The 25,626-nt window shown below is 57.3% G+C and overlaps 1 protein-coding gene across 1 annotated transcript in view; it reads right to left on the reverse strand.

Annotated features, from left to right (window-relative positions):
• Nucleotides 1–613: 613 nt before the first annotated feature.
• SLC39A11 (solute carrier family 39 member 11) overlaps nt 614–25,626 on the reverse strand; it is a 101,027-nt gene continuing 76,014 nt past the window's right edge. Inside the window, exons 7-10 of the mRNA XM_075518762.1 lie at nt 24,957–25,026; nt 3,800–3,898; nt 2,568–2,726; nt 614–2,396 (exon numbers count right to left, since the gene is read on the reverse strand). Coding sequence (XP_075374877.1) covers nt 2,318–2,396; nt 2,568–2,726; nt 3,800–3,898; nt 24,957–25,026 — 407 coding nt within the window. The 3' untranslated portion in view covers nt 614–2,317. The remainder of the gene's footprint in view (nt 2,397–2,567; nt 2,727–3,799; nt 3,899–24,956; nt 25,027–25,626) is intronic.

The following is a 25,626-nucleotide window of genomic DNA, read 5'->3' on the forward strand; positions in this document are numbered from 1 at the left end:
CCCCTGCGCCTGGAGAGACGAGGCTCATCTCCGCAGCCCCGCGGCCCCCGGGGAAGGTCGGGTCCCCCTTCCCATCCCGCTGCCCTGGGACTGCAGCGTTCCGGGCTGCCCCACACGAGCATCACCCCTGCGGCTCACCCGGGGCTGCCGGATGCGGTCGCAGCCTCCCGCGGGGCCGAGCCGAACCAGGGACAGCACCGACGCGTGCGTGCGTGCGTACGGCCCCGCGTGCGACCGCAGTACCTGCACCCCAGGTCGGTGCAGGCAGAGCTGCTTTTTTTCCCTCAGGGATTTCTTGCAGTTGCTTTTTTCGGAGTCATAAGGCAGGAACCGGTGTCAGGCGTTGGACCTGGGGGTGAGCTGGTCGGCTGCAGCAAACCCAGCGAACAGCAAAACGCACTCAGGGGTGCCTGCAGTGGATGAGGCACTGCAAAGCTGCCTTTCTTTGGCTTTTTTTCCCTTTTTTCTCTTCCCCAAAGAGGCTGCCTTCCTGGCTGAGAGGCAGGACCTTTGGCAAGCCAGGAACAATTAAGCTGGAGAAAAGAAACGTCGCAGAACGGAGGGAGGAGAAGCAAAGGTACGGCTTTACGGCATTAAAATAAATCAGTGCAAACTCTAAATTTCCCGTTTATTGAAACCAGTCACAGTTAAGAGGTCAAATCCATTGGCAAACAATAGTTTTGTATCATCCAGAGTGACAGACAAACGAAGTACAAAGGAAATCCCACAAAAAAAAACCCAAACCCAAAAACCAAAACCAAAGAACCAAACAAAAATGCATGGCTTTAGCTTAGTTTATTCAAGACTGTTCCCTCTGGCTGCCCTTCCCGCAGCTTCTCCGGCAGGACCGAATGATGGTCCGTGATCCCCCAACACTCGCAGCCCCACTCCCCCCCGAGAGCCCCGTGGCTGCGGAGGGACTGAGATGCAGGCAGCAGCCAGGCGATCCAGTTATTCCCGCTGAAGGGTCTCCCGAAGCCCTTTTTAGGGAAGACAGAAGCATCCTTAGCGAAGAGGGAGGTGTGGTTCGCAGCAGCCTTCCAGCTTCGGCGTTGTGCTCCTGGCTCGAGCATGCAGCAGGCACAGGGAGGGACGGGCAGGGCTCGCTCCTCGGCCTGCACGGGACTAATCCTGCCTGCTCAGGAACGGCCGTTCAACAAGAGATGCTCGAAAAGCAGAGGGTGAAGAGGCAGGTACCCACGGTCCGTGTTTCTGGCTCTTCAGGTAGGATAATTAATTCACCCTGATGAATTATTTCACCCTGACGCTGCTCAGGAAGGCGGGAGCTGCCGGCAGGCTCAGGTCCTGACTCGGCTCCGAGCTCTTCTGCGGGCTGACGTGCAACCAGGGCCACCGCCGGGAAAAGCCTGCCTTGGCTCTGCGGGGAGTTATGAACCGCTGGAACCAGCAGCCGTAAACCAGCAATCGCTCGGTAAGGCCAGACACGGTCACGGGCCCACGTGGAAACGTATCCCGCTGTACACCAGTCAGGCAGCACATCGCCGACGACGTGGATGAGCGCACCTTGCCTTTTCAAAGGGTACATGCTAGAAAACACAAAAATTCTTCTTTCCTTTTTTTTTTTTTTTTTTCCAGAGAAAACCTCAGGGTATTGGACACAATGCATTGGATCAATGCCCCACTTAGGAGATAAATTTAGGAAAAAAAGACATTTCCCTCTTACAGAGATCCCAAGAAAATTCATTTTTATTTGCCTGGACTATTTGCATCCATCCAAACTAACACCCTAAAACATTCCCAAGGACCAGCAGGATACACGAGGCCCGTGATCCCGCAGGGTGCTGTACGTGTTATCTTAGCCCTAAAGCCTTCCACCTGCCTTTCAAAACCAGTGTGGAAATCGAGGCTCCGTAAGGAGTTCACTCCATTCAAATGCCTTGCTACTTAACCACAGACCAGCTTAAACACGCGACAGTGAATTTCTAATCTTCTACAGAACAAAGATGATCAAAACCCAGAGCAACCTGACTCAGAGAAACCAGCCCAGCGCGGAAGGGAAAGGACAGGGTGACCTGCAGCCCGGCCGACGCGTCATCCAACGACCCTCCCGAGAGGAAAAGAAAATCTGGTGGTGAAAGGAAACCAGGACCTGCGAGGAACCACCCGTATTTGTGCTTTGAAAACATCGACGTGACGTTGGAGGGGAGGAAGAGATATAAAATTATAGGAAATCAACACCAAACCAGATCCAAAAAAATATATATACAAAAACAGTCTAGAGGATAACGCGTGTCCAGTTCCAAACGCCGCCGCACAATTTGCTCTGAAGTCTTCTCCTGGGGAGCGGCGCGCTGCCCTACCCGAGCCCAACGTCCAGGGACATCATCACCACAAATCCTAATATTGAGGTCCAGGAAGCCAGCTTCCCGTTGCCACTGCGGGGAGAAAAGGGGAGGGCGTGAGCTCCTAGGAGCCAGGACCGGCTCTTCGGATGAGGGACGCGCTGCTTTGTATCTCATCCAGGCAAGGGAAGGGATCTTCCAGAGTCCTCTGCGCTTCCCCCCGTGTCTATCTGCCTTTAGTGGTGGTCACCGAGGGGGTCTCACCTGGTCTGTGCCTCGGGGATGATATCATCCATCACCACGTAGACCATTGCTCCGGCTGCAAAGCCCAGGGCGTAGGGGAGGAGAGGCTCTGCCACCACCACGGCGAAGGCACCAAAGATGCCAGCCAAGGGCTCCACCATGCCGCTCAGCTGCCCGTACCTGCAAAAGACCGAGACTAAAAGCCACCGGGGACCCGGCGCGAGGGGCGGCACAGCCTTCCCGCGGGGCTGCCACGGCTCTGCAGCTCCCCATCCCCGCCGTCTTCCCTGCCACCCCGTCCGGGAGGAGGTCGGCCACCCGGCCACGCCAAGCCAAGCCACCTGGATTATTCTAAATGGGCAATGAAGGTGATTTAACCGAACCTAGCTGATTTTTCCAGCAAGGGAATTAAGGCACAATCTGATTCCTTCCCCCAAGAGCTCTGCGGGATTTGGGGATCCAGCTCGTGGGCAGGGATGGGTCAGAGAGGAAACAGTTCCAACCAGCATAGCTCAATCCCAAAGAGGGTATCTGGCCATGGCCTCAACCAGGGTGAAATTGTGCTCTTCCCCCTCGTTTTCTTTCCCTCTAGGACTGTTTTAACTCTCTGGACCATGGGAACTCCCTTCCTGGCAGCAGCAATCCCGGTGCAAGTCCCAGCACCGGCTGCGCTTACTGAATTGAAGGTGGGTGGGAGGAAAAGAAAACAAAGCTTTGGCGGGAGCAGTTTCCAAGCCGCCCCCCTGCCCTCCCATCCATCACCCGGCCGAGCACACGTGCACGGGCAGGAACGCAGCCCTGCGCTCGCAGGGTTCATGCCCTTGGCTTTTTCACCTCAGGGAAAAGGGAAAAGAAAAAATAAAAAGTGGGTTTGAAATCCAGCCCAGAGTGAAGTGAGAGAAAAAAATGAAACAACCAAAAAAAAAAAAAAAAAAAAAAAAAACCCCCAAACTTCTTAGTGGAGAACCTGGGAGCTCACCACAGGCGCTCAGCAGGCAGCTGAAGCGGGACGGGGTGACCCGCCGGGACCACCGCTGCATGCCCCGAAGCCGGGGGCTCGGACCCGAGCTCGGGCGCTGCGGAGGGAGCAGGCAGCGCTCGCCGCCCTTCCTCAAAGCCGGAAACCAGCAGCGCTCCCCGCAGCGGCTCTCCGCTGGGAGAAAGGGGTACAGGGAGGGCAGCTACAGGCACCCGCTCGTCAGGAGCTGCTGGCAGAGGTCTCGTTTCCACGGGCGAAGAGGAGCTCGGCTTACCAGAACGCTTTCCACGTTGAAAATCCAGCGCCGCGCAAAGGCAGGCTGACGGCCAGGCCCTCCGGGAAATTCTGAATCCCAATCCCAATGGCTAAGTTCCTATCCACACAAAAAAAGCACAAAAAAAAGATATATATATATTAGGTGGAAAGCACAGCCTGGGGTAGGCTGCTGGGAGCTGAGGAAAAAAGAAAAGAGACATTATTAAAGATATGCCTTTTGAATGGAAGTGCAGCTAGCCCTGGGGCTAGTCATGCTAATATTTAACACGAACACAGCAAACTTCATCTTCAAAGAGCTCCACAGCATTTAATCAGCTTCAGCATCAGCCCTGGGAGCACCAGAGACCAGATGGAGGAGAAGAGACCTGGCCAGGGAGGCCCCACGAGGCGTTTCCAACCCGAGCCTTCCCAGCAGCCACAGCATCCCTGGGCCCCGGCGTTTGGGGCACCCCCGGCTCGCGGGTCCCCCAGAGGGTCGGGGTCCCTCCCTCCCGGGGGGCTTCGCCAGAGGGGCCCCAACGCAGCCCCCGGGGGTGGCCGGTCCCTCTCCCATAACCTGCCCCGGCTCTCGCCGGCACCGTCCTTAACCATGACCACCCCTGCACGAGCCTTACCGCCATGGGGCTCGTCAGAGGAGAAGAAGTATATTTTAGCCACAGGGTTTCGCTTTCTTTCTCTCTCCCCCCCCCCCCACCTTGGAAAGGCGGCACTTGGACTTCCAGAGCCAAAACCAGCCGGAGAGGAGAGCTGGTCTGTCCCTCAGTAAAGCAGCACAGGAGGAGGCAGGCTGCTGTGAGGACCATTTCTCCAGCCACGAGAGATAAAAAGCCTGATAAAGGGGGTTAGGCAGGCAGACACGGTGACCTTGAACTGCTCCAAGTAAAGCCCCGTGTCCCCAAGCGGCAGAAAACACGGCTCTTAAGAGTTGACAACTGAAGGACAGCCAGGAGAGGTTTGAAGGGATGTTCGGGGGCAGAGAATTAGGTGAGGTTTCTCCTTGCTTGCCCTCTCCCCCTTCAATACTTCGACCCGGTACCTATTTCAGCACCCACCTTCAGAGCACCCTGCGTCCGCCCGCTGCGCTCCTGCCCAAGCCTCTCCCACGCAGCAACCCCCATGGTGGGACCACCACAGCATCCAGAGCTTATCCAAAATGGAAATAGCTCTGCGAACAGCTTGGCGGTCACGAAAGCTGGATTTGCAGTGGGAGGGTTTGTCGGGTCTTCTACACGGCGGGCAGCTGCACCCCAGCTCCCTGCACCAGCACCTCGGCGCGCAGAGGCTGCTCCCGGCACCCCCCACCCACGCCGTCACCCATCTCAGCCGGGATTTGCTCCAGCCTTGGGAACGGTCCTTCCCCTCTGCTCCAGGGTCCCTTCCAGCTCAGTGGGAGTTTTGGATTTTTGGTGAAACCCAGGAAATTGGGATATGGAGTTGTCTCCTTCGCTCAAGGAACAAAAATGTTGCAAGCACCAACCCAAAGGGGCTCGTTTTTTATGGCGTGGGCTCCTTAGGCTGAGGTGCTCCACGAGAGCGAAGGGGAACTTGTCCCACGGTTGGAGCACGGCTTCGCTGGTGCGTGTCGGTGGAGCTGGCCGTGGCCCGTCCCTGGGGGGACACCCAGAGCGCAACCGTCCCGGGGGGCTCGAAGCTCCAGCAGCGAGGTACGGGGCTGCGACCTGCCCCAGCCCATGGCTCCGAGCGGGACCCCAGCGCCTCGCTGCAAGGTCAGTTATTCCTTTGCCAGCGGCTGAAAGCTCCCTTTGCTGCTTTAAACACTTGTTTCCTATTAGTAAAATAAGACTGGTGAGAAAAATCTCTCTGGGTTGTTTAAACTTCTACCAGGGTTTACAGAAGAGGGGAGGGGAAGGGGGAGAGGCTGTAGGTTTCCCTAACCAGGACAGGCTATTACAATCAAAAACATTATTCAAGGGAAAGAGAGAGAGAACGGAGGGGGAAAAACATCCCTTTTAGAAAACACTGGAGCCGCTGTCTGTGCGCTGGGTTTTTTTCCTCCTTCCCTCGCCTTCGCACAAAGCAGCTATTACTGGCCCCGACCACAACAAATTAATGGGGTGGGAGAGGGAGGTGTGAATGGAGGGGTCTGTACGGGAAGGGCGGCGAGTCCCCCCCTCGCCCCCGGTCCCGCCGGGAGGAGGGAACCCCACGCTGACCCCTTGCCCTGCCGCAGCCCCGGGGGAGAGAAAGCCCCAAGGGGCAGGAGGAAAGGGATTTTAAGCGGGGGAAAGATCCAGCAGGAGAAGCCCAGATGGGGGGGTTGCCCCTGCTCTCCTCCTCCCCTCTCCCCCACGCACACCCCTAGCAAAACCCATCAGGGGTCCCCAAAACAAGAACCGGCCCCAGCCCTACAGCTTGGGCCACCTCCACGGCGGTGCCGGATGCCCAGTGGGTCTGGCACGTGCCGGGGACGGGGCTGCAGCCGGCTCGGCAAGCACGGCAAGCAACGGGCCACAGCGAGCAACGTGCCACGTGCCACAGCACGCACGCGCTACGGCGAGCAACGTGCCGCGGCGTGCCACGGGTCACGGTGTGCTCCAACACCGGCAGGGACCCTCTGGGGTCAGGCCACCCAACTCCCCCAGCCCTCAGCAGGGAGGCAGCAACGCGTGTCCCCTCCCGGGTCAAGATTTTAACCTGTTTTCCCAAGAAACGCAGGTGTCAGCATCACGCCGCGTGCGTGCCGGCCGTCAGGGCAGACATCGGGCGCAGGCACGCAACGCTTCAGCGTGCGACAGGGCAAGAGGCAAAGGCCACCAGAGACCCAGCGCTTGGCCACAGGCATCCCTGCGCGTGGGGTTTCTCACTCCTGCCTCGGGACAGCCATGGGGCAGAAAGGACCTTCTGGGCTCAGCATCAGGCTGAGAAGATCCCCATGTCATCTCCTGGCCTCCAGTCCCTCCATGTCCCCACAAAGGTCTTCTGCTCACCCAGACCACGCTCCCCCGCCCCTAGGAACACTAGTTCCTTCAACGCTTCCTCCCACCACAGCTCTGCCTGAACACTTCTTGGTCTTTGGGGCCTTTTGAGCCTTTCCCAGGGACACTAATCTCATCAGGATGAGGATAACTCCATGATAACATGGAGGCCAGGAACACATAAGCCTTCCTATTTGCTTTGCCTTGGTTCACTGCACGAAGGCTACCTCCACTCGCTGCTCCGGGGCCACCTCTGTTTGCCCAGCACAGCATCTCGGGAGATGTCCGGGTGCTAAGGCAAAGCAGATTTACCTCCGATGTTCCAAACGTGAAATAAAACCATCCCACGGGACATTTCTCTCCCCCTTCACCACCGAGCCGTGCACACCTCACACCTTCTCCGTAGCTCCCGTGTCAAGCTGACGGCAACACGGTTGGTGAGAAAGCAACTGAATCAAAGCTGCATTGTGTACGAGGGAAACAAAGGAGTCCTTATTACGGAAATAGGTGGGGATTCTTGGAAGGCTTCCCCCGACTGCAAAGAAACACATTGTAAAACAGAGGCACAAAGACAGACCGGAGCAGCCTGGCCCAGGGGAGCTGAACCTCCGGGTGCCCACGGCGAGCTATGGGACACAGGAGACGACGACGGGGACGTGAGCCAACATACCCAGAGGAACAATCGTCAGAATGAAATGTTTAGAGACATTAGGGTCTCTAAAGCGAGGAAGGTGGGGAATAACTGATAGAGAGGTGTTAGAAGCAGATCCCATCTGGTCCGATGGGTCCAGCTAAAAGACATTTTGCAGGCAAGGAGGATAACCTGCGGCTCATCCCCAACTTACAAATGTGCATTGGTCTAAAGAAAGAGCAGCCCAGGGGAAACCGCAGCGGGCTCTGCCTGGGGATGCACGTGCCCCGTTAGTGGCTTTGCCACCGGCACCCTGGCCAACGTGGGAATGTCACTTGGGTGTCTGCTCCATTTGGGCACAACGGACTCGGGTGTCCTAGGAAGCTTCGAGGATCAAGGAGCCAACACGCATTGGACATGTTACCTTCCCAGCTCTCTGCCTCAGCTTCCCCATCTGTAACACGGGGGTGATGACGGCGATGTCCTCCATAACCTTCTCAATCTGGGAACAGAAAGGCCACTAGGACACGTGCCATCTACACGCAAGCTCTGCAGCCAGCCAGCCATACTGGGATGGGTCTGCCCTCGCGTTGGCCGATCCTCTTCTGCAGCAGAGCTCGGTTTTAAGGAAGAAAAGGTAAAAACCGTGGCATCCTGGTGGAGCTCCAGCGAGGACCAGCTCCTTGCGGTGAGAGGGAAAGACTCTGTGTCCCCCGGGAACGTACCAGGGCTGGACCTCCTACCCCCAGCTCGCCTGCCAACTGCTGTGGCACCACGCTGGGAGACTCCAAGTTCACTTTCAAAAAAAGTTGGCATCTCTGCATATTTGCAAGGTCAAGGCACAGAAAGCCTTCTATAAGCCTAAACCCTTGTTTTCAAGGGCCTATTCTTTTACAAACTGATTATGAAAGCAGGCTACATATTCTTAACAAGCCCCTTTTCACTACAGCTTTCAATTCCCTCCAGTGTATAATGTGCATGTGTATTCTTGCATGGCAGGCCCTTACATACTGTTTTGATTGTTATCGTCTTGCCATGAAAGGGCCGATTGTTTTGGGTTCCCAAGATTACATCATGGCTCCCACTCGGGCTGCCCGTCGAGGTGTTTGATCAGGGCTCGCAGGTGGGAAGGAGCTCTGCGGCGAGCGCAGGGCCCTGAGCGTTTCCCCATACCTGCCCTACCTGTTAAACACAGCTGCCGGCACGCTCTGCCACGGCGTTACGGGAGGCTCTCACGCGAGGAGGCAGGCGGGGAGCGGCGGGGGGGAGAGGGGTGGCAGCGGTCCCCCCACCAGCCCCGATGCCCACCGGACCACGCTCCCACCCTGAGTAGCAGCCTGACCCATCCACGGGCACACAGGGCTCCCGCTGACTCCGTTGCTGCAGGTGCTCGGCCTTTTGAAGGCCAAATCTGCAAAAGCAGGTAGGAGGATGTCACTCCCGCAGATTTGTCCTTTGATAGTACAGTATCTTCCATCCCAAACACTCAAAACCATTAAAAAAAAAAAAAAAAAGTGGATTCAAACTCACCATGCCTCCTCCTCTTGAGTGCAGCCCCCAGCCTCATTACCCATGGGAACACAGAAATGCACGGAGCGACGCAGGAACCCATCCCACGCAGGGCACGCAGCACGTGCCCCCGTCCTGGGCAGGGGGTGCAGCGTGTACCCCCGTCCCGGGCAGGGGATGCAGCATGTGGGCAGGGGGTGCAGCATGTACCCCTGTCCCGGGCAGGGGTACAGGATGTGGGCAGGGGGTGCAGCGTGTACCCCCGTCCCGGGCAGGGGATGCAGCGTGTACCCCCGTCCCGGGCAGGGGTACAGGATGTGGGCAGGGGGTGCAGCGTGTACCCCCATCCCGGGCAGGGGATGCAGGATGTGGGCAGGGGGTGCAGCGTGTACCCCCATCCCGGGCAGGGGATGCAGCGTGTACCCCCGTCCCGGGCAGGGGATGCAGGATGTGGGCAGGGGGTGCAGCGTGTACCCCTGTCCCGGGCAGGGTACAGGATGTGGGCAGGGGATGCAGCGTGTACCCCCATCCCAGGCAGGGGGTGCAGCGTGTACCCCCGTCCCGGGCAGGGGTACAGGATGTGGGCAGGGGGTGCAGCGTGTACCCCCATCCCGGGCAGGGGATGCAGGATGTGGGCAGGGGGTGCAGCGTGTACCCCCATCCCGGGCAGGGGATGCAGCGTGTACCCCCGTCCCAGGCAGGGGTACAGGATGTGGGCAGGGGGTGCAGCGTGTACCCCCATCCCGGGCAGGGGTACAGGATGTGGGCAGGGGGTGCAGCGTGTACCCCCATCCCGGGCAGGGGTACAGGATGTGGGCAGGGGGTGCAGCGTGTACCCCCATCCCAGGCAGGGGATGCAGTGTGTACCCCCGTCCCGGGCAGGGGTACAGGATGTGGGCAGGGGGTGCAGCGTGTACCCCCATCCCGGGCAGGGGTACAGGATGTGGGCAGGGGGTGCAGCGTGTACCCCCATCCCGGGCAGGGGATGCAGGATGTGGGCAGGGGGTGCAGCGTGTACCCCCATCCCGGGCAGGGGTACAGGATGTGGGCAGGGGATGCAGCGTGTACCCCCATCCCGGGCAGGGGATGCAGGATGTGGGCAGGGGGTGCAGCGTGTACCCCCATCCCGGGCAGGGGATGCAGCGTGTACCCCCGTCCCAGGCAGGGCACGCAGTGTGTGCTGCCCATCGCACGATGCCTTGAGCCTGAAAGCCCTCAGGTCTCCTCCCCACTGGCAAAGAAACAACCAAGCTGGCAGCCACCACGTGATTCCCAGTTATGCAGACATATGGACAGATTGGAAATTATATCTGAATGAAATCAGAAAAAAATAGGCACCCTGTTTTCATTTGGAAGTCGACAGCAGAGCCTCCACCCAAACCGTGCCACGAGCAAGGTGCTTTCCAAACGGCCCCAAAGACGGCCAGTACACGTGAAAGGAAGCAAAGGGAAGAGGAGAAGCAGCAAGAAGGAATTTGGGGCACAAACCAGGGGAAGAGCTGCAGAGATCAGGAGGCAGGAACAGGCTGGACGGTCGCATGGACACCCATCTCCACGGAAAACCACAAAAGCACAGGACAAAAGGGGCACGGTTTTGAGCGGCTACGTAGCCTGCGCACAGGCCGCTCCACCAGCCCGCTGCCGGGAATAGAGACGCTCGTGTCGGGTCTCTGCTAGCGCCGTGCGTGGTAGCCACATCCCAGTGGAAACAACACCTGCTCCCCCGGTGCTCGGCCCTTTCGGCGCTGCTCCTCGGTAGCCACTTCCATACCTCTTCCCACCCCTTCCCTCCCTCTTCCCATTCAATCGCTCGGCTCTTAAGCAGCGTGCCGCCTGCTCTGTGTCACATCTGCTTGCCTGGCCCTCCGCCAGCCTTAAATATACACCGCTCTGGATCCGCACGCAGTAAACATTTACAATTTTAGGAAATTTTACCCTTAATTTATCCCAAAGGCGCGTAAGCTAAGTTCAAAGTCGTAAAACCTGCTCTCCCTTCTGACTGCGGCAGCCGGGACATGAACTTTAGCTGAAGAGCAAGAAATTCTCCAGCTTTCCCGACACAAATCCCCGTCGGTGCCAGGCCAGCCCGGGACGGGGCTGCCACCCACCTCCCCTCTCCGGCAAACCTCGGGGCTTGGGTGGGCAGGATGGGGAAGCCCCCGCGCCAGCCGGCCGGCCGCATCCTGCGCACCAAGGCGACGGGGATGGGGATGGGTCTGTGCATGAGCCATCCAAACACATTCACGTGCCCCAGCTGGTTCCATCTTCAGGTTACATCACTTAGCTAAAACACGCAGGACTTTTGTTTTTTTTCTTTCCTTTCCCCCACCCTTCTGCGTATCGGTGTGCTCTGCGTCCTGCCCGCGGCACACGTGTCTTTGCTAGACTCGCCCAAGCGCTCAGGCTCTTTCCTACCTCCCCTCTCGAATCCCACTTCAACTGAGAGCAAACACAAAGCTCAGCTCCCCCTGCATCTCACGGTCGCTGCATCCTCCTGCGCTCTCCCGGGAGGACTGAGCCCCCAAACCCTGCCTGCGTGAACGACCAAGTCGTCATCATTACAGCTTAATTGGCCGAGGAAACTGAGGACTGGCACACGAAGGTGGGCAAGCCCTTGGATGCAGCTGGCCAAGGGTGCAAGAGCATCCCACGAGATACACGGTGCAAGCGAGGGTCGTCACTCCGGGTCCCAGGTGCTGCCAGCCCGGGCTCGGATGCCCCGCGGGGCTGGGACATCTCCTCCCCATCCCAGCGAAGCCAGGGGGGACTCAGCCGAAAGGACGCGAGCCCGGCCACCCCCTCCAGCTGCGCCCGGACGCGAGCGGCTGCCGGCAAGAGCGAGTTCAAAACCTCGACGTCAGCCGGGGTGGGCAATAAGTGATAGAGACCGCGGCTGTGCGCGGCTGGCCGGCGGTCATTGTTCTCTTACAGCAGGCGCGTATCTACCACCAGATCGCACGGAGGGGTCCCATTGTCCAGGGGCTATTTATTCCTCTGGGGTTTTAAAATCTTTATTCTTATCTGCCCGCTTATTTATGTAACTGATTTATGAGTCAGACTCACGCACAGGGTAAAAGTTCACATCTCCCCCGATCTGGGAAGCACAAAGACGCGTTTCATGAGCTTTCCTGCTCTCTTCTCTCTTTCGCCATGTTTTGACCTCGGCTGCGCAGCAGGAAGGGCTCGGGGAGCCTCGGCGCTTTCCCCTGCTGCCAGAGAAGAGCGTGAACGCGACCTGCGAGCGCAGGATCCAGCCAGCGTCGGCCGAGCCTCGGCTGGCTCCGGCTCTCCAAGGCCGGTACCTGCAAAACGAGCAGGAGACGTGACCCAGCCCTGGACTCGCTCCCTACAAAGCCACCTTTGCAGGAGACGCAAGCCGGGAGCGATCGCCCTTGTCTTGCCGCTTGCTCTCGCGGCACGTAATGAAAAGCAGAATCCATCGCACAGACAAGTTTCCATTTGCACAGTTATGGTCTACTTAGCTAAAAAGTTAACAGATACTCGTAAATGGATGAAAACATCCCTTCCCATTCCCAGCATCACTTCCCCGTCGTGTTTACCGGGGTTAAATTCCTGCCCAAGGAAAGGGACCAGCACAAGACCCAACTATTGCCGGGTCTGGCACCGGTGACGTTACCGCGCACAAATCGGCTGCTGACGGCCGGAGGAGGGTCCCCAGCTCTGCCCAGCCAGGCGGGGAGGTGGGGACCCGGCCCGAGGCGGGACGATGCTCTGGCTGCGGACGGGTGGGTGAGCCCCGGGAGAGAGGCTCAGCCCCTGCGACAGGCACCCGCCTCTGCCTCAGTTTCCCCGTTCATAAGATAAGGATATGAAGGCAGCATTAAAAAGCAGCACGCAGAGCTGCAGGACCCCCGCCGTTGCTGCTATTCACAGCATCTTTCCTTTCTCAGAATTGTATTCGGAGAAAAGCTCTGCATCGTTAGGGGCCACCCCGAGCCCTGCAGACACCCAGCTCCGAGGCACCCTGTAAATCCCACCAAACTGTTACAAGCGGAACGGCCGCGACCATAAAAGCAGGAGTCTGCGGGGACGGCGAGAGCTCGCACCTCGTCAGAGCTGGCTCCTGAAGGTGATGGCTTGGACAGAAATTTCTCCATTTTTGAGCAGAAACCAAGATCACGCTTCCCTGGCAGCCACCAAGGAGCCACAGGCAGCACCTTCCACTCCAACCATCACCAGGAGGTTTCGGTTAAGACCCTACAATTCAGAAGCACCTATTTTTGAATACCTTAAGACAACCCTCACGTGAGACCTCGTTAACTCTATTTTAAACAGCGTCAGGCTGCAGAAAATTTAGATTTTTACATATTCATATAGGTACACCTATAAATAAAGCGGGATTTAACGATGTGGCTGCACTGATCTTGGGTAGGGCAAGAGCTGGAGGGAGATACAGAACCTTATAAAGGTTATTAAAATATTTTTTAAAAAATTAAACACACACAGAAGCTGGGTGGTCTAAAAGCAGGGCTGGGATTATGGCCCACCTATAAAAATTCCCAATAATACCTGCCAATTAACGTTTATAGCTTCGTGCAAAAACGCCAACCCTCTCCCCTTCGTACGAATCTTCAAATCATAAGCACGTTTCACATCGAAAATTATTTTACGTACCATGGAAATCTCAGAGCAAATAACCTGCTGGGGCAGGGCAATGGTTTGGGGGGGGGGGGGGGTATTTTTTAGGGCTTTTTTTGCCTTGTCCTCCAGAGCCAGGCAGCCGCACACACGGCCCCCATCGCCTACAGAAAACAAAAGCCTCCAGCAAAGCAAGGGAAGAAGGATGACCGCAGTTAATAAAGACACTGTTCTTCTTCCCGGCTAGGGGGTGAAAAGAACCTGAAGGGAATCAAAGCCCAGCTATACGTATAGATAAATGTACGTATGTATTTTACTCATCCTCACTCAGGTGCCTGCAGTTACGTCGTGACGGAGCTCAGCATCCCACTCGTTCCCACCCCACCGCGGGCAGCCCACCAGCCACGCGAGCGGAGCTCGCTGCCATGGCAGGGTTGCATCGAGGGGCTCACGGACGATTCCTGCGCGCCCACATTTGCATCCTGATGGGGATCATGAGCTAAGAGCAAAATGCAAAGTACTAAAACGGTTTCTCCTCTTCCCTCTCCTGCAGCAGCGCTGCTCAAATGTGCAGGGGGGAGAGTGTGAAAGCACCAGAGCAGCTCCTTTATGCAGCCCGAAAACCTGGAACTAAACAATTTACTAACAGCTGTAGCTATAAAAGGCCCTATTATCGCATCGTGTACGGTAACAATGTCTTCATTCAAATTGCTTCCCCTCCTCAGAGGGTTTATTTTTAAACCAGGCTGCTAAAGAGAGGAACAGGCCACTGGGGCTGCAAAGACGGAACCTGGTGTTCAAAGTGAGCCTTGTTTGGCATTATCTTGATAAGATAAACACGGATAATGGCTTTTTCTTTTGCTGCTTTTTCCTTTGCCCTCTTTCTTTTATTTTAAGGTGAACAGGAACTGAACGGGTGCACTTTGCAGATCAAAGCTGGGGCAGGACAGACCTTTGCAATAAGGTCCCGGAGAACACGTGATTGCCAGATTCTGGCTTTTGGGGCCAGGGAGGGAGCAGCGCCCGATGCTTCATCCTGTGGGAGCGGGGACCAGGTTCAAGGCCCCAGCTCACGTCCCCACTAACCCATCCTCTACAGCGCCCGCCGCGACTGCATCGCTATCCATCCCCTGGCCACAGCATCACGCACAGCCTGGACCACCACGGAGAGCCGGCCCCGGGACCCCTCCGTGGTCCTCCCCGGCTCTGGGCAGCCTCCCCAGCCGCTCTCCTGCAAAGCGTCAGAGGACGATGCAGACACCCAACATGGTTGCATTGAAAACCGTGAGTGCCTCACCTCCAACACGGGGTGCAGGGTGAGCCGTGCCCCCGGGGAAGTATTACAGTGCATTCAGCAGCTCTGCCCATGGGTTCTTGCAAACGCAGAGCTGAAGCCTGCTCCTCTTGCAAGGCCACCACGGGCTGCTTGGCCACTGCAGCACCCAGCCATAGCTTGCCCAGAAACCATTCAGTTGGCCAACAGCCCACCTGGGGAAAGGGTTGGGCAGCTCCCTGCGAAGCCCTCTCCCAGGGAGGTGAGAAGCCAAAGAGTTTCACGTGGGAGCTGCTCCGGGCATCCCCTGTCCTTCATGCTGTATCTGCAGATGCAGTGACCACCACAGAAAGAGAAGAAAGCAACCGTTACACAGACTTTCCACAGAGCCAGATGTTGCTTGGGAGGCCAGCTGTGTCTCATAAGTATTACAAATCAACCAAAAACCCTCCTCGGTCTAGACACTTCAGTAAGGGAGAAGGAAGAAGTGAGAGAGAAGAGAAGGGGAGACTATTTATACAAACGGTGATGTAAACGCCAACAGCCAGCGAGGGATTCGCAGCCAGCAGCCCGGCTCCCAGCCAGGCTTTGGAGACCTCCCTGCTGACTTGGGAGGTCTTCTCCTCCTCCAACCCAAGGCAATGAATAAAGGCTGCAGCACCCATCCAGCCCCAGGAGCTGGGGCCCAACGGAGGCTGGGCTGCCGGGGGCTTTCAACCAGCCCGTTTTGGATAAGGGACAGGCAAGGAAGAAGAATGAGTGTTGCCACCAAACCTGCCGGCACCAACATGGCGAAGGAGCCTCCGACATGCAGACACAAGCCGCAGAGCCCAAGGGATTCTGCTCAGCCTGGCTCCACCACGGGCTGCACCACTTCGGGCAGGTTTTCCCTGCTGAGGCACTGACTTCGAGTGCCTTGAATTCTGGTTTCTGAATTTCAGGAAAGCACAAAGTGCCCGTTTTCTCTAGCAGCCCTCCACCTTCTGCAGTTTGGCTGCTTTTGGAAGATGCTCCCCATCTTCCAAAAGATCTTCCAGGAAGATGCGCCCTGTCCAGCACCTCCATGGGACCCAGCAGCCGCTGCACAGCTCCGCTCCATGATTCCTTCCTCAGCATCTCCACGTGGTCCCCGGCAGCATCGCCAGCCGAGAGCAACCTCTGACAGCCGGCTGCCTCGGAAAGAGCAGCTTGCCCCTAAACACAGCCATGCAATGGAAAACCACCCCCGGCCAGCCAAGCACCCATTTGCAAGACTCAAAGAGCAAAAAAAATCATCCTCCAAAAAGCATCCCCCCCGCACCGGCGCACGGGGATGGGGGAGTGGACCCACCCCGACCTCCCCAGCCTGGCAGGAGGCAGGACCAGCATCACGAGGCCAAGGTAAACCGCTCAAGACGTGGTTCGCTGCCAAGAACTACCGAGGAGCCGCTCTCCCGGCTGGAGCCCTGCCTGACGGCAGCTGCCGATCCGAAACGGGTTCCCTTCGCTGGGGGGCTCGGCACAGGTCCCCCCACGTCGGCTCGACGGTGGGACACAAGCACCATCCCACCACCCGTCCATCGCCCGGGGGACCCGCGGCGCTGCAGGCAGGCGAGGGTCCTTGCTGGGGTCCGGAGACCTGGTTTGCATTGGGGAAGTCTCCCCCACAAATTGAAATTCACCCTGAACCCAGTCTCCAGCAACCTGGATTGCTGTGACCAAACCGAGCTACCACATTTTTTTGAGGACCAGAAAAACATTTGCACTCTGCTCCCGATCCCAGGCTTGGAAAAAAAGGTCTCTGCTCCCTGCCCGCGTCTCTCCGCATCAGGGACTGAGCAGCAAAGCACCGTAAGACCCCAGATTTAACTCCCCGGCGTTGCACCAAAATGGGAAGCAGGTCCGTCTGCAGGACGCTAGGCTATCCAGGCACTGCACGAGAATAAATGTTTTCCTGGTGCGGAAAACATCTGGTAGCTTTGAAGGCAGCTCAATAAAAACACTGCAGGCCACACAGCTTTCCCACCGCATTTTTTTTGCCTGTCCCGCAGCCCTGGCCATGCAAGATGACGGGAGCCGTCGGTAGCTCCGGAGCTGCTCCGGGAGAGGCTGGATGCGCTGTTGTGTTTGGTGTCATGCTGATTTCATTATTCACACAGATAATAATTTTTCTTGGATACAGGATGAAGCCAAGACATCGTGGTCAGTCTGGCTTCTGCCTGTTGGCGGTGTAAGTTTGTTTATCCAGGATAAGGAGTGGGCAGGGAGGCTAGGCTGCTCCGTGGGCCGCGGCCATCCTCCCTTTGGCCTTGCACCAGGGGCCGCTTCGTGAGATCTCACCTACGCCGCAAACCAAGCGCGTCAAAGCAGTCCTGCAGCATCTGCTGAGGCTTCAAACAGGAACCGGGGAACTCCATCCAAGATGACAGAAGCTGCTGGGAAAGGCCTCGGGAGGGAGAAGCGCAGGCAGAGGCGCTGCCTGATACTGCACAGCCCTGCAAACATCGCCGGGGCGGGGGGAAGCCGTTTGAGCCCACCTCACCTTGCTTCCCAGGCACCCACTTCCTTTTCCTAGTGGCCAAGAAGAGCTGTAATATCTGTTTACAATAAAACACCGCTTTCTGACGGGCAAAGAGAGAATCACAAGGCTTTGGCAGGAGGAGCGCACGTGCATTAGCTCTGCTGCAGCAGCGGGGCGAGCGCGGGGCGTCTGTCCCGTCACAGCCAAACCGTAGCCCCGGCTCTCCCGGCAAGGGATGGAGGAGAGCGCTTTCCCAACATCCACGCAGACTCATTTCATCTGGCACCGAGACCTCCTCTTCTGCCTAAATTGTGCATTTCTCTTAAAGCCAATCTGCACGTTCGCACATGGGGGCTGGGACATCTGCATCGGAGGCTTCTGCTGGGAAGATGCTGTCGCCGCTGGCAGGGGCCTCCTCTCCTCTCCATCTCTTCAGCCATCGCTGCTGAGGTTCATCAGCCACGATGAGAAATGCAGCAGCTGAGGAGCCACAGCCTTGTTTTGTGGCTCACCAAAGCCTTCCAGACCACTTTCTTCTCCAGAGCACCAACCGTGGTGAAAACTCACCTTGGTACCATCTCCACTGTTCACAAAAGAAAAGCCCTCGAGAAACCTCCCCAGCTTGTTAACTCTCACTTAGTAATAAACATCTACCTTCAGGAGAGGCTAATTAAAAGGTGCTTAATAAGCATCTTCCAACAGTTTTGTTTTGTAACCGGGCTTTGCGCTGCGCCCCAGGCAGGAGCAGCCTGGCTGCAGGAGCGGCGTTTGTCTGGGATCCCCGGGGAACATGGAAATCCCCGTCCAGCCCCACCTCCCCGACCACCAAGAGGTGGGTTTTTTCCATTCGGCGTTCCTGTGCACAGCCTTGATCTGATAAAGAGGTCGGGATTCGACCCCACATTTTGATCCTACCCGAGTAACCTCTTTACGAGCTCCACTGTGGATCTATTCATAAGCAAGAGACGGAGATTGCATGTGTGCGAACGAGAGAAAAACCCAGTGTGTCTTCTGCTGTCTCTCAGACCACAATGATTTCCATTCATTCAAAGAAAACACAGTATAAAATTTTTGCCTGGTTTCAATCTCCGTACATTAATCAAGCCTATTTTTTTTTTTTTCTCCAGCCTGAGAGACACAGCGTGGGAGGCACAGGCTGTCCCATGAAATAATATTTTCCAAGCCATAGTCAAAGTCTGCCTGTCAACTCGAAGCCTCTTTTCTGTCTGTTTTACCAAAGCTGGACAGGAAACAATCTGTGGGCACAACAGATCAAAACAAGGCCAGCATTCCCAGCGAAAGGGCCGATGAATGGGAACCATTGTGCTGTGGTGGAGGAAACATCACCATCATCATCGGGGGGAAAAAAAAAATATATCTGTTTACATCACTTCCACATTCGCACCCGCTCTCCAGCTGCCCTAAATAGGAGCTTTCATTCAGGAGATAGCCGGGGCAGGTGGGCTGCTGGTGGGAGCCCTGGGGCCACGATGCCACGGCCCGTCGGCACCAAAAGCACGTTGCCAGTCGAGCTGTGCTGGGGAAGGACAAGCCCAAGTTAAACATTACAGCCACAAAACCATGCCCTTTTCCCCTTCCTTGCATCCGTGGCGAGCAGGGCTCAGACCCTGGGCAAAACATTACCTGCCGCTTGCAGAAGAGGATGCAACAAGCTCTTCGGTGGGATTTGATTGCCCCAGCGCTGCTGAAGGGGAGAAGAAATCCATCCCTGCCCCAAGGAGCTTGGGGTTTAGGTGAGAAAAGCTCGTCGGGTGCAGGTCCACCTCACCCCGGAGGGTCCCAGCACCAGCGGTGCTGTGCCCAGGAAAAGAGGGTGCTGGAGGGGTGACACCCACCGTGGGGGAGATGCCTCTGCTCCCTGCAGGCTCCCCTGCCACCAGCTCACCCCCCGACCGCTACAGCTGCTAAAGGGGATCCACGGGAACCCCGAGAATCGCTCCCCAGCCAGGCAGGGAAAGCTGCCATCATCGCCGTGAACAGAGCCCCCACAACGCCCTCTGCTTTAAACCAGAGGCAGCAACCGACGCCCCGCGGCCCCCACCCCTACACGTACTCGGCTTCAGCCTGAGGCGGAGGTTTGCCAACAATTTGCCCGCACCGTTTTTAACCTCTCTAAATTATTTGCATCCGCGGTATCCTGAGGACCCGGTGCCCAGACCACCCATGGCTTAACAAAACATTTCACTTTATTTTTCAAACTTTTAGTCCTTTCTATATATCATCTGCTCAAAGTAATTTACGGCATTTAACTCGATATTGCGTTCACTTATTTGAACGTTCGCTCGCATCTGAAAGAGCAGCCCTCCGCTAGGCGTTTTGCCAGCAAAAAAGCCAATTTGGGGAGTCCCGTTAGCTCCAGGGCTTGCTCTACAGCGGTGCGAGACCGTGCACCAGCCCCAGATCTGCCCAGAACAGGCTGATCAGAACATGGATGTTACCACCTAGTGTCAGACGGGAGAGGAGCGGCAACCAGGGATGGGGACGGCTCTTCCTCCGCAGAAACCGTCCTGCTTTCTCCACTCGCCCCCATCTTCCCCCATCGCTGCCGTCCGGAGGCGAAGCCCTCGCCTGCCGTCCACCTCCTCGGGGTGGGGGGTCCATATCTTAAAGACATTTCCAAACCTTTTTCTTGTTAAAAGCAAAATCACTGGCACAGGCTTTTTACGGTAGTTTTCTGTTCACTCCATTGCAGTATAACGCAGGTACGTTCGGGAGTTCCCGCAATCCCGACCGTGGAAATTAATTTTATGGTGGATTCCTCTTTGACAGAAAAAAAATCGCAGGAAGAAGCAACGCTCCGTAAGAAAACGGATTTGGCTTTTGTGTGCTTGCATACAGCACGATTACAAGCTGCCTCCTGCTTTCAGAAAGCAAACAGCACAGGGAGGATTTGTAAGGGGCGAGAAGCAGAACCAGGCTCCCATGTCCCTGCTCCCTCCCCCCCCCAGGACCCCCCTTTGCTCCCCCACACCGCCGGGCTCCCCCCAAACCCAGGCATCATGCCAACAGCACGACGCTGGGCAGGATGGGGAGGGGGATAACCAGCCCCTCGTGCTGATTCTCAAAGGAAGAGCCTCTGGGGCGGGGGAGAGAAAAAGAGAGGTCCCCAGGGACCCCACCTCCCTCTCCGCTCTTGTGATTCCATCCAGGGCACGAGCTCGCGCCGCGTGGGCACGGGATGCCGGAGTGGAGATGCTGCAGTCTCCCGGGTGCCAACGCAGTGGCGTCGAGGCGGGTCCCGAGGGAAGGGATGTGGTCCAGAGGGGACGTGGGATCTCCTCCCTGCCAGCCCTGGGCCCCAGCTGCCCAGCATGGCAGGCATAACCCCCACGGGACGACGGGCTCAGGGTCTCCCCAGGGTTCACTGGTGGGTGCTTTTGTCCTCTAAAAGACACAGCAGGGACTCGGAGAGAGGGAGACCACCCCGACGCACGCCACTCCCCTGCACCGCAGCCCCGGCAGATGGAGATGTGCGGAGCGTGGCCAGCAGCGGGGACCTGCCCCGGCCCCTCTCTACCTACACCCAGCCCCGGAGAAAGCACACCAGCGTTGGCCAGCCCTGCCCGCACCCCTGCCCGCACCCCTGCCCGCTCTGCATCCCCAGAGCAGCCGAGGGAAGTGCAAATTCAGCCCGTCTTGATCTCAGCAGCTCCAGCCCCATCTGGTTCCTGTTAAATCAGCCACACAAGGTGGAGAGGGTTTCCTACCCCCACGCTATAGTGTGCAAAGAGGGGGAGGTAAAACAGCTTTTTTAAGACACAGCTGCCCTTCTCTTTACCTTCCTGCCTGGAAGGCAGCCAGGAGCGGCTCATGCCTCCCTGCTCACATCTGGAGGGGACCTTCCCCTCCCGGGGCCCGCTGCCCGCCGGGCACTGCTCCTCCGCACGGGCATCGCTCCTCTGCCCCAGGCACGCACTCGCTCCGGGTCTCCCTCCTCTTCTGTCACCACAGCAGCTTTGTCCTGAGCTGTTATTTCCAGCCCCTGGGACCTTCCGATGTTTTCATACATGGGAGGAACTGGGCAGGCGAACCACGGTCCCGCAGCGGGGAGGGAGGGAGGGATGCTCTGCAGCAGCCCGCTCCTGCCCGAGGACGAGCAGCGGCTCAGCGCCCCATGGGAAATGCTCCGAAAGCAGACGTGAGCTCATCCTAAGCCCTGTCTAAACTGCCTTAAAACCCACATCACCTTTCCAAGAAAGGCTGGGGCGTGCTGCCCGAGAACCTCAGCCCAGCCGAAGGAGCACCGACACCCACCCGTGCACAAAAGCGAAGATCCAGCCCCGCCGCTGAGACCCCCCCCTTCCTCGGACACCGGACTGCGTTTCGCTGGCATCCCCTGACAGGCCAAATAAAGTAGGTTCCCCTCACACCGTAAGCCATAAATGAAACGAGTCGCAAGGCGAGGGGCCGTAATCCAAGGGCGAGCCCTGGCACCGGCGGAGAGGAGCCGCAGAGGAGCGAGATCGCAGGAACGGAGCCTGCACACCCGGTGGCAGCAAAGAAACGCGGATGAGTGCGGGCAGGGGCCGGGCAGGCAGCACCCAGAGGCGCCGGGGAGATGGGGTGGACGGAGGAGCCCAGAGGGCCGGATCCTGCAAGCACAGAGGTGAGGGGCAGGACCCTGCCCGAGCCCAGAGAGTCAAGGAATGGCAGAGGTGATGGCAGCACACGCAAAGCGCCGGGCGTTTTAAAAGGTGAGAATCCCACGCTGCTTCCTAATCATCCTTTTTTGGGTTTTAACCAAACCCCGAAGCATCCCCCCGACTCGGACCATCAGCTGCAGGTCTACGCCTGCACTGCTCTGCTTACGCCGGCCGTGCCGGTGCTTAGCGGCCACTGCGGCTCCCAGCCAGCCCCATCTCTGAGCACACCCGGCCCCACCGTGCTTTAAAACCCAAAAATGGTCCCTCGCCATGCTCAGCCAGCGCTGAGCCCCAAGTGCACGGCCGGGGCGGGAGCCCCGCAGCACCCCTCCTGCCGCGGGCAGGCAGGCAGGCGGCGGGCAGCACCGAGAAACCGTCCAACTGCCAACGCAGGGGAAAGTCCTCAGCCTAGGAAAAGCCTCACGGGATCCCTGTAAGGTATCGGGAACAGGGTGTTAACCCTCATCCAAAGAAAGCTGCGGAGCGTTGCTGCACCACGTGAAAAAAGCAAAGGACTTGGGACCGGGACGGACGGCGGAGGCGGGCAGGGACCCTGTTGCAACACCCACCCTTGGGCTACCCAGAGCGCTTGCTCGACAGCAAACCAGGCCAGAGCAGCACCTGGCTGCTTGCAACACCCAGACGTCACTGCTGCCGCACCGCTGCGGTGTGCAGAGCGGCTGGTGCTCTCCCCGTCTTCCTAATTGTCTCTCTGCAAACACGCTGCTTATTTGCAAAGCCCGTGGCTCCGAAAACAGCCCTGCGGGATACAGCACAGCTGTGTCTCACCAGGGCCCTACAGCAAATTGGAATGAACTCAGGCTCCTGCCAAGATTTCACCCCTCTGGGAGCAATGCAATCAGGCAGCGCTTCCCCAAGCAAGCCAGCATTTATTCATCAAGCACAAGTCAGCAAGGAAGGTCCTCTGGTTCGCGTGGGCAAGTCCCAGCCAACCCTGGAAACGTCTACCAGCCACTGCAAGCATCCCCAGGCGTCTGCATCTTGAGCTCGGGCTCCGAGCGTGTCGGAGCATTCATAAATACTTTTGCACGATTCAAGGTTTGAAGGAATAAGCCTTCCCGAGAGGCAGCTCACCCCAGCTCGGTGCTAAGGCGGTTAGTCACACCCAGGGGGAAGCAGAAGCAGAATGGAGGAGGTAAACCGAGTCAGGCAGCTGTTTCATTCAAACGCTATTTCAAAATAATGGACACGAGGGGGATCACGACCGTCGTGTCTCCTAAGAGCTGAGGTTGGCCAAGGAGCAATTTCCCCTTCGGAAGCGTCAAAAGATTTAGCTCTATTTCTCACGTTAGCTCACATCAAGTATAATTCCACTGCTGTTTTTTAAGCCTACATAACACAAATTAGCCACCTAAAATTTTACTCTTGGATATTTCCAAATGGCTTCACGGTGCAGCGGCTACACCGAGTGATTTTTGGGCTGCCCGCAGATGACAGTGACAGACGGATTGATGGCAATGAAGTTATTTTCTCTCCTTTCGCAGCTGACTAAATTTGCATTGGTATTTTCAGGGTACAGACTCCACCTTTCATCTAACATGATTAATGCTGTTGTAAATACAGAGAAAGAACCAGCTGCTTCTGGCTTCTTAGCTTCTGCTGAGCAGTTGATGAAAAAAAGTCCTTTTGTTCAAGCATCTCTAGAGCCTCTGCAAACTTTACGACGAGCTTTTTATTTCAAAAGGTTAGAGGAATGCGGTGTCTAGAGCTGGTGTATCCTGCTTTTCTCACCACAAATCTGGATGGTACCTGCTGCAATCGAAGCGCCTGGGGCAGCGCACCCGGTGCCAGCCCGTGCTGCCGGGATGGGTCCCCCACCAGCTGGGGACGTACAGGGCATGGGGCACAGAAGGTTTTGCTCCTGTCTTTGCAGGGTCCTCACGAGCTCACAGCTTGTGCCCAGCCAGAGAAGGGGCTGGACAACCTGGAGGGCTCCAAAACCAGCCCCGAGGCCCCGCAGATCCTCTGGCAGGAACAAGGCGGCTGAGACATACCGGCGCTTTCATCCCCGAGCCGTAAGGGCTGGGCTGGTTATTCACAGACTGAACACACTGCCTGTCCCCAAACCACATAAATTACAGCGTGGGTCTGGTAAACAAAGGGCAAAGAGAATGAGGTGTGCCACAAGCCTCAGGTGTAAAATCCAACCAGAAAAAGAAAAGCATTTGGTAACAGCGCATCGAGGAGCCTCGGCAGGAGCGTGCCGTTTGCGAGCCAGCCACCAAGAGGTGCCAGCAGCTCTTCCAGAGCCCAGGCAGCTCCTCCGGCTCCTGCTTCGCACCACGCTTCTTCCTTTCTCCCATTTCTTTAGCAATGCCCCCAGTCAGCCCAGTTTCAGCTCTGCCGGGTGAGGCTGGGCGCGGGAAGCAGCAGGGCTCTCCTTGCTGTCACCCGCCCCGTTACGCCCAGGTGTTGCTCCCGCTTGGTATGAAAATGCACCCGAAGCCCAAACCCCCCCCAGGCAATTGGAAGGAGCTGAATTAACCCCCCATGTTCACACCAGGCCTGGAGAGAAGCACAAAAGGTTTTGCCTGGTAGCACGGGGGCAACGCTGGCGCTGCCGAAAACAGAGCCAGGCGAGAGCGGCTGCAGGTGAGGCTGGAGCAGGCGAGCAGGGATGCCAGGAGCAGGCGAGCGGGGGTGCCGGGAGGATTGAGAGTCTTTATTGCCACCCGTGACAGAGTCTAGTGGCCCTGCTTGGCAGGAATGGAAAACAAAGCCACCACACGCTTTCCAACGGCGCCAGCAGCTGCTCCTACCCATTGGGGATGCTGCTTTTGTGGAAAATCTCAGCATTTCTCTGTCACATCTGACAAGCACAACCACTAGGAAAATGCAACAGCACTAGGAATTTCTTCTGCTCCCTCTGCCCACGCTTGTGCTTCCAGACAAGTTTCAGTCAATCAACGCATCTCCAACCACCCTGGCACGGAAGCAACGTGGGACAGACAGACAACCTCCAAGAGACAAAGGCGCGCACAAAACCCGATGCACGCAGAGCAGAAGCGGCGTTGTGGCTTACCTGGCGCTTTGGAAGGTCGCAGAGACGGATTTTCCGATAGCCCCGAATCCAACTCCCACTGCCAGACCCTCTGAAACAGGAAGGAGAAAAAACCAGTAAGGTCAAACCCTACAACAGCCCTGAGACCGTCCCTCCTCCTGCGCTCCAACGGAGCAAAGACCGGCATGAGCAGGAAAGCAGGACTCCGGGCTAGGTCGTTACCCTTCCCATTTTAATCTCAGTGCATTTAATCTAAGCTCAATGCAAGAGCCTGCCACGCTGCCCAGGGTATTTGCCCACTATGAACCCAAACCAGCAGTTTCTCGAGAAGCCAACACAGAGAGGAGAGATTTCTGTATTTATGAGTGCACCGGAGGGGAAAAGATCACAATCCCCACCAGCTGAAATGCTATTTTAACAAGGAGCATAGCAGTGCAAAACACCAAAGTCTGTTCAAAAGGATTCCGGCTTGGCAAACCTCTCTGCAGAGAGCTGCCTCTGCACGGTGCAGACGAACTGGTGACGCGGGGGGCTGCAGAAGAACCAAGCACCGACTTCTCCCGTAAACGCCCCGGGAGCTGCGCTAAGCCGGGACCATGCCACCTCCCCGCTTTCTGGTCTCCCCATGCCCAAATACCAGCACGACGCCTGTACAGACAGTCTCCAAAGCAGAAGGAAACCCAAACGCCAC

Source organism: Mycteria americana, chromosome 16, assembly GCF_035582795.1.
Source record: "Mycteria americana isolate JAX WOST 10 ecotype Jacksonville Zoo and Gardens chromosome 16, USCA_MyAme_1.0, whole genome shotgun sequence".
Taxonomy (NCBI): domain Eukaryota; kingdom Metazoa; phylum Chordata; class Aves; order Ciconiiformes; family Ciconiidae; genus Mycteria; species Mycteria americana.